At 40.8% G+C, this 14,777-nt stretch overlaps 1 protein-coding gene across 1 annotated transcript in view; it reads right to left on the bottom strand.

Annotated features, from left to right (window-relative positions):
- Positions 1-14,777, bottom strand: part of LOC136839403 (uncharacterized) — a 122,468-nt gene that overhangs the window by 44,845 nt on the left and 62,846 nt on the right. Inside the window, exon 7 of the mRNA XM_067105397.1 lies at positions 11,656-12,015. Coding sequence (XP_066961498.1) covers positions 11,656-12,015 — 360 coding nt within the window. The remainder of the gene's footprint in view (positions 1-11,655; positions 12,016-14,777) is intronic.

Genomic DNA, 14,777 nt, shown 5'->3' with positions numbered 1-14,777 from the left:
ATTTACCAGAAGTCCCAGTTCTTCGGTTAGATGAAGAGTCTTTTCCAAATCCTTCACACACCTTTCCTTCGTCTTCGCACGCAGGAGCCAATCGTCTAAATAAAAACTGTTCTGATCCCCAACAGATGTAGCCACTTCGCCACTGATGACAAAACTCTGGTGAAAACCCTGGGGGCCGTCCGAGAGGCCAAGCACATTGCTCTGAACTGAAACACTTCGCCCTTGAACACAAAGCGAAGGAACTTCCTCGAAGCAGGATGGATCGGGATGTGGAAATACGCATCCTGGAGGTCGATGGATACCATCCAATCTCCTGGAAGAAGGGATGACAGCATTGATTGAGTGGTTTCCATCACAAACTTTGTCTTCTTGACAAACAGGTTCAAAGCACTCACATCTAGAACTGGCCTCCAGCCTCCTGACACCTTTGGTACTACAAAGAGACGATTGTAAAATCCTGGGGAGAAAGGGGGGAGAACTTTCTCTATTGCTTCTTTCTCTAGCAAAGCTGACACTTCTTTCTCTAGAGCACAACATTTCTCTGAGTCTAGAGAATAAGCCATTAAGACCACTGGTTCCCTGGACAAAGGAGGGTCCTTCAAGAATGGAATTGAATAGCCTTCCTTTAAAACCGAGACTGTCCAAGGTTCTGCTCCCCTTTCTTCCCAGACTGTCCAGAAAGCTGACAGTCTGGCTCCTACTGGTGAGTGAAGGGAGGCTCTCACTTCTTGTCGGAGGGTTTGATCGCTTTAGGTACAAAACGACCTCTCCTCTCGATCTGGGAAACGATTTAGCAGGGGCTCTTCCACGAAAGGGCCGACCTTGAGATTTCTCCGTCGGCGTTGTCGGGCGAGCAACTGTTGAAGGCAACGGTTTAGGCTTCTTGGTGGACTGTGCCAGCAAGTCTTGAGTTGCCCTCTGTTGAAGAGTCGGCGATCTCAGATACTATTTCCCTCGGGAAAGATGTTTCCCTATCTAAAGGAGCGAACAACAAAGCTGACTTCTGGGACTGAGAGACAACTTTAGTGGTGAAAGAACACCATAGTTCACGTTTCTTGAGAATACCTAACGTAATCACAGAAGAGAGTTCCATAGCCGCATCTCTAATGCTCCTGTCGATGCAAGCTAACACGCCGGACAGGGAAACGAACTGATCGTCCTGAAGGGCGCAAGCTTTAGTTTCCTTCCAAGAGCTCCAACCGACCAATCGAGGAAACTTATAACTTCCAAAATCTTAAAAGCATTCTTGCAGAGGTGATCAAATTCCGATGTAGAAAAGAATACTTTGGCTGAATTAAGAGCTGACCTCCTGGCCGAATCTACCAAACTAGAGAAATCTCCTTGGGAGGAGGCAGCTACTCCCAACGAGAAAGATTCTCCAGTCTCGTTACCAACCACCACCACGAGACGACAATTTCAAAGGGGAAAACAAACACAGTCTTCCCTTGTTCCCTCTTCTCTGCAAGCCACTCCTCCATTTTCTTCAATCCTTTCTTGGCCGAAATAGAAAGAACTAATTTGGTAGCCAGCGAAGTGTCTGTCCTATTATCACGAGCGTATTGAGATTCGGAGAAGCTGGGGATACTGGTGAAAAGGAATCCGGAAAATTCTCCAGGAAATACTGAAGCAGTTGCTTATAGCTCGATAAAGGCTTCTCTTTCTCTGGTTGTACCTCCGCCTCCGATTCCGAAGCAACATCACCACCAGAAATCGGAGAAAGAGCCAAGGATCTAGATGGAGGAAGATTCGTCTTCCGAGGAGAATGCAGCACAGGATCGCTCATAGGAAGCTGCACATTCGATGAAGGAGCATCCTTTGAAATCGAAGCAACTTGCAGTTCGTTCACGGAAGGATCACTTTTTTTCCACAAAGCCGAGAATACTATCAAGCTTCCTATTCATTTCCGCCAAAAACAAATCTTGAGGCAAGGCGGAAGAAGGAGAATGCTGAACTGAACGAGGCACGGAGACCGCAGGTGTTGGAGCTTGACGAGTCACCAGGAGAAACAATTTTTGGCACATGGCGCCAGGAGGATCGTGGGGTGGCGTATGGCGTGATGAGCCAGGCGAAACGGCGGATGGCGCATGGCGCGTGGCGCTAGATGCAGCAATCACGCCAGAAGTAGCAACAACAGGCGAAGACGACACCACTCTCTTCTTACGTAGCGTCTCCGCGCTTCCAACACATGCCTCGTCTCTCCGAATCAACGGAATGCGAAAAACATTCGGGCTCCTCCCAAAACTACACGAAGGAGGTTGATCTTGAAGCGCCACTCTTTTCTTGGGAACTGCCAAAGAAGATGCCAACCTAGACCTCTTGAATGGTCTCGAGACATCTTTATGGCGCCAACCTCTCTTAGGCGAATCCTCACTCGACATACTCAAAGACATACACCTCCTTGATGTGCCTTTTCTATGGCTAACATCTGCATCCTGGGAAGCGGCAACAGGACTGCTTGAGGGGCCAACTGCTCGGGGCAGGTCCCACTCACCTCCCTTGGGCTTTCGACTTGCCTCCTCCCTGGTGCTGGGGAGTTTGACAGAGGTCCAGGCCTAGGAGAATGAGTGGGCCGAACAGCCAGCTCCTCCACTGCACTATCACAAGACACTGCACTTCTTACTACCAAAGACTTACTCATCCGCTCCATGGCAGCAAGCATAACACTAAACGCTGCATCCATCTGCGCCTTAAGACTGGCCACGGTATCGGGTTCGGGAATAACGGGTCTGGGATAGGAGATTTGTTAGAAGGAATATCAGGTTAATAACCGAAAAGATACATCCTGACTATCACGGGAGGATAAAGAGGAAGTCCTAGCTGAAGCTTTTCTAGCTCTCTCTTTGAAGCCTTCTCAGATAAGCATTTAAAATCTTCCATTCTTCCCTGACAAATTCTTACATTCTTCACAGGTTAATGATGCCGAACAAACTTGTCCTCTACACCCCGAACACACAGAATGAGGGTCAATGGTAATTTTCCCTAATCTAGTTTTGCAGTCCTTGCTACAAAACCTATACACCAAGGGACCAGTGTCCGACATAATGCTAAATAAGGAAGCGGGGATGAAAAAAGCTAAGTACAAACAATGTCTGCCAAAGATTCAAATCAAACAATTGTACATCACCAACAATGTCCAACGAAAGAATCAGCGAAAATTCTCTGCTAAGCTGCACCGGCTTACCGGTACCACACGGCAGAAACATATGAAGAGTTTGGGTTATGGTTCCTCTCACTCACCTGTAGAGGGCGGTGGGAAGGGGTATCACGTGACTATTCATTCATTTGCGCTGCCGCGATTTTCAATTTTCTGCCGTGACGTCAGAGACTACAGCTATATATATAATTACCAGGTAAGTTATATGTACAAAATTACAGTTTTTTCTAATGCAAAATTTACAAATATAAGAGGTCAAATTTTTTACTTTCTTACGCAGTTATTTTCAGTATTAGTTGTTTAATAGGTGATAAAAATTTTACGCAAATCTCTTCAAAACATACGATAGCAGTGGTCAACTACTTTATAATGGAGCCTTATGGGAGTGCCATGCCCCTTAAATGGCAAACCCTTACTAGCAAGGTATCTTTGATTTCAAGGATAAACGCTGATATATCCCTCTAAGACCAGTGTTTTGGTAGTCTATGACTGAATTCAAGAATTTTTCAGCTCTATTACACTAATAAAACAAGAGCCACAAAAACAAGTCTATCACACACTCACAATACAAGGGCCACAAAAACTAAACACTGCACTAAACATTAGTGTGTGGCTGGGAGATGAGTCAAACCTGCTGGTGTCCCACTCTTTCATTAAACCATGCTATTTTAAAGGTGAGATCCCCCATCCTTTCATGAAACCTTGCTATTCTAAAGGTGAGATCCCCCACACTTTCATGAAACCTTGCTATTCTAAAGGTGAGATCTCCCTCCCTTTCATGATAACTTGCTATTCTAAAGGCGAGATCCCCTACCCTTTCATGAAACCTTGTTATTCTAAAGGTGAGATCCCCCACCCTTTTATGAAACCTTGCTATTTGAAAGGTGAGATCCCCCACCCTTTCATGAAACCTTGCTATTCTAAAGGTGAGATCCCCACCTTCCACAAAACCTTGCAATTCTAAAGGTGAGACCCCCCCCTTTCACAAAACCTTGCTATTCTAAAGGTGAGATCCCCCACCCTTTCATGAAACCTTGCTATTCTAAAGGTGAGATCCCTCATCCTTTCATGAAATCTTGCTATTCTAAAGGTGAGATCCACCACCCTTTCATGAAACCTTGCTATTATAAAGGTGAGATCCACCACCTTTTCATGGAACCTTGCTATTATAAAGGTGAGATCCCCATTTTTTCATGAAACCTTGCTATTCTAAAGGTGAGATCCCCCCATCCATTCATGAAACCTTGCTATTATAAAGGTGAGATCCACCACCTTTTCATGGAACCTTGCTATTATAAAGGTGAGATCCCCCATTTTTTCATGAAACCTTGCTATTCTAAAGGTGAGATCCCCCACTCTTTCATGAAACCTTGCTATTCTAAAGGTGAGATCTCCCACCCTTTCATGAAACCTTGCTATTCTAAATGTGAGATCCCCACTCTTTCATGAAACCTTGCTATCCTAAAGGTAAGATCCCCCATCCTTCCATGAAACCTTGATATTCTAAATGTGAGATCCCCACCCTTTCATGAAACCTTGCTATTCTAATGGTGAGATCCCCCACTCTTTCATGAAACCTTGCTATTCTAAAGGTGAGATACCCCAACCTTTCATAAAATCTTGCTATTCTAAAGGTGAGATCCCCCCACCCATTCATGAAATTTTGCTAACCTAAAGGTCAGATCCCTCACCCATTCATGAAATCTTGCTATCCTAAAGGTGAGATCCCCCACCCTTTCATGAAACCTTGCTATTCTGAGGGTGAGATCACCCACCGATTCATAAAATCTTCCTATCCTAAAGGTGAAATCCCCCACCCTTTCGTTAAATCTTCCTATACTAAAGGTGAGATCCCCCACCATTCATGAAATCTTGCTATCCTGAAGGTGAGATCTCCCACCTTTTCATGAAACCTTACTATTCTAAAGGTGAGATCCCCTACCCATTCATGAAATCTTGCTATCCTAAAGGTATGATCTCCTACCCTTTCATAAAACCTTGCTGTTCTAAAGGTGAGATCCCTCACCCTTTCATGAAACCTTGTTATTCTAATGGTGAGATCCCCACTCATTCATGAAACCTTGGTATTCTAAAGGAGAGACCCTCAACCTTTCATGAAACCTTGCTATTCTAAAGGTGAGATCCCCACCTTTTCATGAAACCTTGCTATTCAAAAGGTGAGATCCTCACCCTTTTATGAAATCTTGCTAAAGGTAGGATTCTCAACCCTTTCATGAAACCTTGCTATTCTTAAAGGTGAGATCTACCGCTCTATCATGAAATCTTGCTAAAGGTAGGATTCTCAACCCTTTCATGAAACCTTGCTATACTAAAGGTGATACCACACTTTCATGAAACCTTGCTATTCTAAAGGTAAAATCCTTCATCCTTTCATGAAATCTTACTATTCTAAAGGTGGGATCCCCAACCCTTTCATGAAACCTTGCTATTCTAAAGGTGAGATCCCCCACCCCTTCATGAAATCTTGCTATTTGCTATTCTAAAGTTGAGATCCCCAACCCTTTCATAAAATCTTGCTATTCTAAAGGTGAGATTCCACCCTTCACGAAACCTTGAAATCCTAAAGGTGAGACCCCCGACTCTTTCATGAAACCTTGCTATTTTAAAGGTGAGATCCATCACCCTTTCATGAGATCTTGCAATTCTATATGTGATACCCAACTCTTTCATGAAACCTTGTTATTCTAAAGGTGAGATCCCTCATCCTTTCATGAATCCTTGCTATTCTAAATTTGAGATCCCCCACTTTCATGAAACCTTGTGATTCTAAAGGTAAGATCCCCCACTCTTTCATTAAACCTTGCTATTCTAAAGGTGAGATACTCCACTCTTTCAAGGAACCTTGCAATTCTGAAGGAGAAATCCCCCACACTTTCATGAAATCTTGCTATTCTAAAGATGAGATTCCCCACTCTTTCATGAAACATTGTTATTCTAAAGGTGAGATCCCCAACCCTTTCATGAAACCTTGCTATTCTAAAGGTGAGATCCTTTACCTTTTTATGAAACCTTGCAATTCTAAAGGTGAGAACCCTCACCCTTTCATGAAATCTTGCTTTTCTAAAGGTGAGATCCCCAACTCTTTCATGAAACTTTGCTATTCTAAAGGTGAGATCCCTCACCCTTTCATGAAACCTTGATATTCTAAAGGTGAGATCACCAATCTGTCATGAAATCTTGCTATTCTAAAGTGAGATCCCCAACCCTTTCATGAAACCTAGCTATTCGAACGGCAAGATCCTCCATTCTTTCATGAAATCTTGCTATTCTAAAGGTGAGATCCCCAACTCTTTCATGAAATCTTGTTATTCTAAAGGAGAGATCCCCAACCTTTCATGAAACCTTTATATTCTAAAGGTAAGATGCCTCACCCTTCCATGAAACCTTGCTATTATAATGGTGTGATCCCCACTCTTTTATGAAACCTTGCTATTCTAAAGGTGACATCATCAACCCTTTTATGAAACCTCACTATTCTAAAGGTGAGATCCCTCACCCTTTCAAGAAACATTGCTATTCTAAAGGAGAGATACACAACTCTTTCATAAAATTTTACTGTTCTAAACGTCAGATCCCCCACTTTTTCGTGAAACACTGTTATTGTAAAGGCGAGATCACCCACCCCTTCATGAAACCTTGCTATTTTAAAGGTGAGATCTCCCAACCTTTCACAAAACCATGCTATTCTAAAGGTGAGATGCATCACTCTAACATAAAACCTTACTACTCTAAAGGTGAGTTCCTCTTTCATGAAACCTTGCTATTCTAAAGGCGATATCCCTCACCCTTTCATGAAACCTTCCTATTCTAAAGGTGAGATCCCAATCCTTTCATGAAATCTTGCTATTCTAAAGGTGAGATCTGCAACCCTTTCATGAAACCTTACAATTTGAAAGGTGAGATCCCTCACCCTTTCATGAAACCTTTCAATTCTAAAGGTGAGGTCAAATCACCCTTCATGAATCCTTGCTATTCTAAAGGTGAGATCCCTCAACCTATCATGAAACCTTGTTATTCTAAAGGTGAAATCCCCTCACCCTTTCATGAAACCTTGCAATTCTAACAGTGAGATCCCCAACTCTTTCATGAAACCTTGCTGTTGTAAAGGTGAGATCCCAAACCCTTTCATGAAACCTTACAATTCTAAAGGAGAGATTCCCCACTCTTTCATGAAACCTTGCTATACCAAAGGTGAGGTCCCTCATCCTTTAATGAAACCTTGCTATTCTGAAGGTGAGATCACCTCACCCTTTCATGAAACCTTGCAATTCTAAAGGTAAGATCCCCACTCTTTCATGAAATCTTGCTATTCTAAAGGTCAGATCCCAACCCTTTCATGAAACCTTTTTATTCTAAACGTGAGATCCCCAAACCTTTCATGAAGCCTTGCAATTCTAAAGGTGAGATCACCAACCCTTTCTTGAAATGTTACAACTCTAAAGGTGAGATCCCTCACCCTTTCATGAAACACTGCAATTCTAAAGGTGAGATCTCCAACTCTTTCATGAAACATTGTTATTCTAAAGATGAGATCCCTCACCCTTTCATGAAACCTTCCAATTCTAAAGGTGAGATCACCTGCTCTTTCATGAAACCCTGCAATACTAAAGTGAGCTCCCTCATCCTTTCATGAAATCTTGCTATTCTAAAGGTGAGACCACTCAACCTTTCATGAAACCTTGCAATTCTATAGGTAAGATCCTGAAATCTTACTATTCTCACGGTGAGATCCCAACCCTTTCATGTAATCTTGCTATTCTAGAGGTGAGATCACTAACCCTTTCATGAAACCTTGCAATTCTAAATGTGAGATCCCCCACATTTTCATGAAACATTGCAATTCTAAAGGTGAGATCTGCAACTCTTTCATGAAATCTTTCTATTCCGAATGTGAGATCCCCGTTTCTTTCATGAAACCTTGCTATTCTAAATGTGAGATCCCCAACCCGTTCACAGAAATTGCTATTCTTAAGGTGAGATCCCTCACTCTTTCACGAAACCTTGCTATTCTAAAGGTGAAATCCCCAACCCTTTCATGAAATCTTGATATTCTAAAGGTGGGATCCCCCACCTTTTCATGAAACCTTGCAATTCCAAAGGTAAGATGCCCTCTCTTTCATGAAACCTTGCTATTCTAAAGATGAGATCCCTAATCCTTTCATGAAACCTTGCAATTCTAAACGTTGAGATACCCCACACTTTCATGAAACCTTGCTATTCTAAAGGTGCGATCCACCACCCTTTCATGAAACCTTGCAATTCTAAAGGTGAGATCTCCCATACTTTCATGAAACCTTGCAATTCTACAGGTGAGATTCCCCACTCTTTCATCAAACCTTGCTATTCTAAAGGTGAGATCCCTCACCTTTTCACGGAACCTTGCAATTATAAAGGTGAGACCCCTCACCCTTTCATGAAACCTTGTAATTCTAAAGGTGAGATCCCCACTCTTTCATGAAACCTTGCCATTCTAAAGGTGAGATTCCACACCCTTTCATGAAATCTTGCTATTCTAAAGGTGAGATCCCCCACTCTTTCAAGGAACTTTGCAATTCTAAAGGAGAAATCCCCCACATTTTCATGAAATCTTGCTATTCTAAAGATGATATTCCCTACTCTTTCATGAAACCTTGTTATTCTAAAGGTGAGATCCCCAACCCTTTCATGAAACCTTGCTATTCTAAAGGTGAGATCCCTCACCCTTTCATGAAATCTTGCTATTCTAAAGGTGAGATCCCCAACTCTTTCATGAAACCTTGCTATTCTAAAGATGAGATCCCTCACCCTTTCATGAAACCTTCCAATTCTAAAGGCGAGAGCCCCCACTCTTTCATGAAAACTTGCTATACTAAAGTGAGGTCCCTCACCCTTTTATGAAATCTTGCTATTCTAAAGGTGAGATCCCTCACTGTTCCATGGAACCTTGCAATTACAAAGGTGAGATCACTCACTCTTTCATGAAACCTTGCCATTCTAAAGGTGAGATCCCCAACTCTTTCATGAAATCTTTCTATTCTAAAGGTGAGATCCCCCATTCTTTCATGAAACCTTGCTATTCTAAAGGTGAGATCCCCAACCCTTTAATGAAACCTTGCTATTCCAAAGGTGAGATCCCCAACTCTTTCATGAAATCTTGCTAAAGGTAGGATCCACAACACTTTCATGAAACCTTGCTATTCTATAGGTGATACCATACTCTTTCATGAAATCTTGCTATTCCAAAGGTGAAATCCCCAACCCTTTCATGTAATCTTGCTAATCTATAGGTGGGATCCCCAACCCTTTCATGAAACCTTGCAATTCCAAAGGTAATATCCCCCACTTTTTCATGATGTCTTGCTATTCTAGAGGTGAGATCTCCAACCTTTTAATGAAATCTTGCTATTCTAAAGGTGATACCACACTTTCATGAAACCTTGCTATTCTAAAGGTGAGATCCCCAACCCTTTCATAAAATCTTGCTATTCTAAAGGTGAGATTCCTCACTCTTTCATGAAACCTTGAAATCCTAAAGGTTAGATACCCCATTCTTTCATGCAACCTTGTTATTCTAAAGGTGAGATCCCTCACCCTTTCATGAAACCTTGCAATTCTAAAGGTGAGATCCTCCACTCTTTCATGAAATCTTGCAATTCGAAAGGTGAGATCCCACACTCTTTCATGAAACCTTGCTATTCTGAAGGTGAGATCCACAACCCTTTTATGAAATCTTGCTATTCTAAAGGTGAGATCCCCCACCCTTTCACGATACCTTGCAATTCTACAGGTGAGATCGCTCACCCTTTCATGAAACCTTACAATTCTAAAGGTGAGATCCCCCACTCTTTCAAGGAACCTTGCAATTCTAAAGGAGAAACCGCCACACTTTCATGAAATCTTGCTATTCTAAAGATGAGATTCCCCACTCTTTCATGAAACATTGCTATTCTAAAGGTGAGATCCCCTACCCTTTCAAGAAACCTTGCTGTTCTAAAAGTGAGAGCCCTCACACTTTCATGAAACCTTGCAATTCTAAAGGTGAGATCCCTCACCCTTTCATGAAATCTTGCTATTTAACGGTGAGATCCCTGACTCATTCATGAAACCTTGCTATTCTAAAGGTGAGATCCTCAACCTATTCATGAAACCTTGCTATTCTAAAGGTGAGAATCCCAGCCCTTTCATGAAACCTTGCTATTCTAAAGGTGAGATCCCTCATCCTTTCGTGAAACCTTGCTATTCAATGGTGGGATTCCCAACCCTTTCATGAAATCTTGCAATTCTAAAGGTGAGATCCCACTCCCCAACCTTTTCATGAAATCTTGCTATTCTAAAGGTGAGATCCCCAACCCTTTTATGAAATATTGCTATTCTAAAGGTGAGATCCCAACCTTTTCATGAAATCTTATTTTCATAGATGTCCCCACTATTTCATGAAATGTTGCTATTCTAAAGGTGAGAACCCCCACTCCTTCATGAAATGTCACTATTCTAAAGGTGAGAGCCGCCAGCCTTTCAAGAATGTCTGCTATTCTAAAGGTGCAATCCCCAACACTTTCATGAAACCTTGCAATTCTAAAGGTGAGGTCCCCCACTTTTTCATGAAATCTTGATATTCTAAAGGTGAGATCCTCCATTCTTTCATGAAATCTTGCTATTCTAAAGGTAAGATCTCCCACTCTTTCAAGAAACCTTGCTATTCTAAAGGTGAGATCCCCACTCTTTCATGAAACCTTGCTATTCTAAAGGTGAGATTCCCCACTCTGTCATAAAACCTTGCTATTCTAAAGGTGAGATCCCCAACCCTTTCTTGAAACCTTGCTATTCTAAAGGTGAGATTCCTCACTCTTTCATGAAACCTTGCAATTTTAATGGTCGGATTCCCCCACCCTTTCAAGAAACCTTGCTATTCTAAAGGTGAGATTCCCCACCCTTTCATGAAACCTTGATATTCTAATCGTGAAATCCCCACCCTTTCATGAAGTCTTGCTATTCTAAAGGTGAGATCCCCACCCCTTCAAGAAACCTTGGTATTCTAAGGGTGAGATCCCCACTCTTTCATGAAATCTTGCTTTTCTAAAGGTGAGATCCCCACTCTTTCACAAAACCTTGCTATTCTAAAGGTGAGATCCACACCCTTTCATGAAACCTTGCTATTCTAAAGTTGACACACCCCCATCAATAAACACAAGGGACCATTATTTACCAAATAACATCAAGTCACTTACAAACTAGTAACAAAGTGAAAACACCCATACTAAACAATAAAATCTCTTTAACTATAATACCATCAAAACTTTAGAGGAGACATCAAACCATTGGTAAATAAAAATGAATTACAAAAATTAGGCTTGAAACCTAAGTAATGTTGCACTTTCTGCTATTAACCACATAAGATAATGAAAAGGGTAGGAGTAATCTGACAGCAAGATAGCAAGATCCCTACTTTCAAAGGTGAGAAGACACATCTAAATCATAAGTACATCAGCAAACATTCTTACCTCATGGGAATCACTGCGGAGCTCAAGAGGTTGTTTGAGTGAATGAAGAGTTTGTGGTGAACTTGGGCAATGAGGACTCTGTGGAGACATGGGACAGTGTGGAGACTGGGGAGACGAAGGTGATGAATACATTTGACTTCCTCTGCTTCCACTTGCATGGGTGCTGTTGTTACTGCTCCTACTGTTGGTACTACTACTGCTACTACTACTACTAGTACTGGTCGTGCTACTGCCACTGCTGACCAGTTTATCCTGATTTTTTTGCTTGGCAACTCCAACACTACCCCCTCCATCATCTGTTATGCACATCTGTTTCCTTAACCCTTCCAAGAGCAGTGTTATGAATTCCTGGCAGTCATGCTGAAAATACAAAAGAAAAATTACTCAAGGTTCTCTCCTTTCTATTACCTCCAATTCCTTGAACACTTTTCAATTACCCTTTAATACCATCTCTTCATATTCAAATATAACACAAACATAAAACTGAATGTAGTCTTTAATGTAAGCACATTTGTTGCAGTTTTATTATTATTATTTATTATTATTATTATTATTATTATTATTATTATTATTATTATTATATAATAAATAAATAATAAAATATAATAATAATAATAATAATAATAATAATAATAATAATAATAATAATAACAACAATAACCTACTAGCATTTAAGGGACTGTGAGTCATCATTTTTCTCAAATATCTTTCAAAATAATTATTTGATTAAAATGGTACTTTGACACAGTGTACAAGACACCTCCCGCTAATTTTTGGCAATATAGTGCATTGTCAAATGGTGTCAGTTAAGGCATTTACTCTTAACTTTTAAAGGAAAAGTCGCAAGAGTCAGCAAGACTAATCTACGCAACTGAACATTCGTTATCCCCAAAGGACAGGAAAGGGGGGCAGAGATGGGGAGGCCAGGAAAGTGGGTTGAAGGAAGGATGAGGAGGGGAAGGGGGGAAGAGGGAGAGACAGGATGGGGATCAAGGACGTTCAAATGCATAGTTTGATGATGCTTGGCAACGCCATGTAAGTCAAGAGTAAATGCCTTAACTAAAATCATTTGACAATGCACTATATTACCAAAAATTAGTGGGGGGGTGTCTTGTATACTGTGTCAAAGTACCATTTTGCTCAAATAATTAGTTTTAAAGATTTTTAAAAAACGATGACTCGCGGTCCCTGAAATGGATAGTAAACTTCTACAACATATCACTTCAAATTGTTTATATTGAAATTAGATTAAACTTTAAACAATTTTGGACTTAATCACTATATTCACTCTTTCATTTAAAACAAGATGCTCTGCTAATAATAATGATAGCAGCAAAGCAAACTTCAAGCAATTTTATCTATTCCTGAAGGATACAGACATTCACACAAGAGAACAGGTTTCATCATGTCAAAAAAGGTCTGATGCATCATCTTCATAAGTTTACATGAGGGATTAGCAGATATTGAAATTGAAAACCCATGGGCTTGTATTTTAACCCTATAAACAGGACCATAGCAAATCTGTAACACTTGAAACTATTGAGTCACATGCAGAAATGCAAGTTCTCAGGGATCAGTTGATGGCTGTAACAAATTCATCACACTCAACACTTCACACTGGTGCTGTATGGCAACTATTTGCCCCTATTGTTCAGTGGCCAGCTGATTGCCACATGCATAAAATCTCTTGGTGTTTTTGTCTTTGTAACCAAAGCTACAGATAAGTTTTGTTCTTTATAAAATTTTGTGGTAGTGGCTTAACGAGACTTTTCTTTAGCAACATTCACTCTAGGGCGTGACATCCCTGCCCACATGAGTTAGGGTAGAAAAGACTTTAGCCTTGGTAGGCAACTCTTCTAGAAGGACACTTGAAATTCAAACCAGCAGGTGGAAGGGACCATTCAGCCTTGGTAAGCAACCCTTCTAAGAGAAGATTACTCTGAATACTGTACAAAACTTGTTCTCCAAACTTGGACCATGCCTTAGCCATTGTGCCATGGCTGTCCACGGTCTTGGGTTTGAGTTCCCTTGCTTGAGGGTACGATCAGAAATTTTTCCTCTTTTCTGTTCACTTTCCTTTTTTTCAGAAAGTGTAGGACTGGCTGACGAAAAAGCAAAAGTTGCTTGGTGGATTATCAGGAAAGTGCCTTCTTCTTTACCTAATCTTTTCCTTCTAAGCTTTTTATAAATTCTAAATCCATCCTCATTATCCTCCCTCAGTTGATGTGGCAAACCTGGTGGGTTTCTTATATCCCTTATAAGATATGCCAGCTCCATCTTATCAACCAATTACCTCCAGCATTTTCTGAATGACATGTGGTTAGGTTTATCGATCCTTTCAATGTAATTTTTGTAAATAATGTAAATACCGTTGTTGTTGATGGCATTATTATTGTTAATTGTTCTGTTGATTTTCATGGTGTTGCTGTTATTATGACTGTATTAGTTTTGCTACTAATTTTAAGTTGTTAATTAACTCAGAGACTGCTACATGTTACTGTAAGAAAAATTGCTGAGTATTTAACTTAAATATTTGGGGCTTTGGGTAAAATTTTCTTGATCTCGAGTTGTGCCCATAACTATGATTTGATGTTTTTATCTGAGACACTTGTAAGTAGTAACAAGTCCAAGGTCGAGTTTTTAGTCCCAGGGTTTGATAGCCGAGATTTTATTTATTGTCATAACATCCCAAATGTGCAAGATATGGCTGTATACACTAAGTCCTGATGATCTCTATATATCATCAGAAAAACTTAAGTGTAGCTGCCATGAAATTCTTTGTTTTAAGATTTTCAGTAAGTTCTACAATGTATTCGTATTTGCTCTTTACCACAATCCAAATATTGACAATTCTATAAATGACTGTCTCTGGGTGAGGCTTAGTATGGCTCAGTCTCAGGATTCAAAACCCTAATTTGTTATTTGTTGAGACTGCAATACAAAGCACAGCGAGTGGCTTAATTCAAATTCCAAAGCTCAACATGGCCTGTCTGCTCTTGAGTTTTGTGTATCCTCCAACTTTGTCCAGCTAATTGAGGAACCCACGCATATTTCTGATAATAGATTAGACCTCATATTCACATGTGTTCCAGCTATTGTGAAGTCCAAGGTCTGTAAGTATT

The sequence above is a fragment of the Macrobrachium rosenbergii genome, chromosome 6, assembly GCF_040412425.1.
Source record: "Macrobrachium rosenbergii isolate ZJJX-2024 chromosome 6, ASM4041242v1, whole genome shotgun sequence".
In the NCBI taxonomy this organism is placed as follows: Eukaryota; Metazoa; Arthropoda; class Malacostraca; order Decapoda; family Palaemonidae; genus Macrobrachium; species Macrobrachium rosenbergii.
This window is presented reverse-complemented; position numbering and strand designations above follow the sequence as displayed.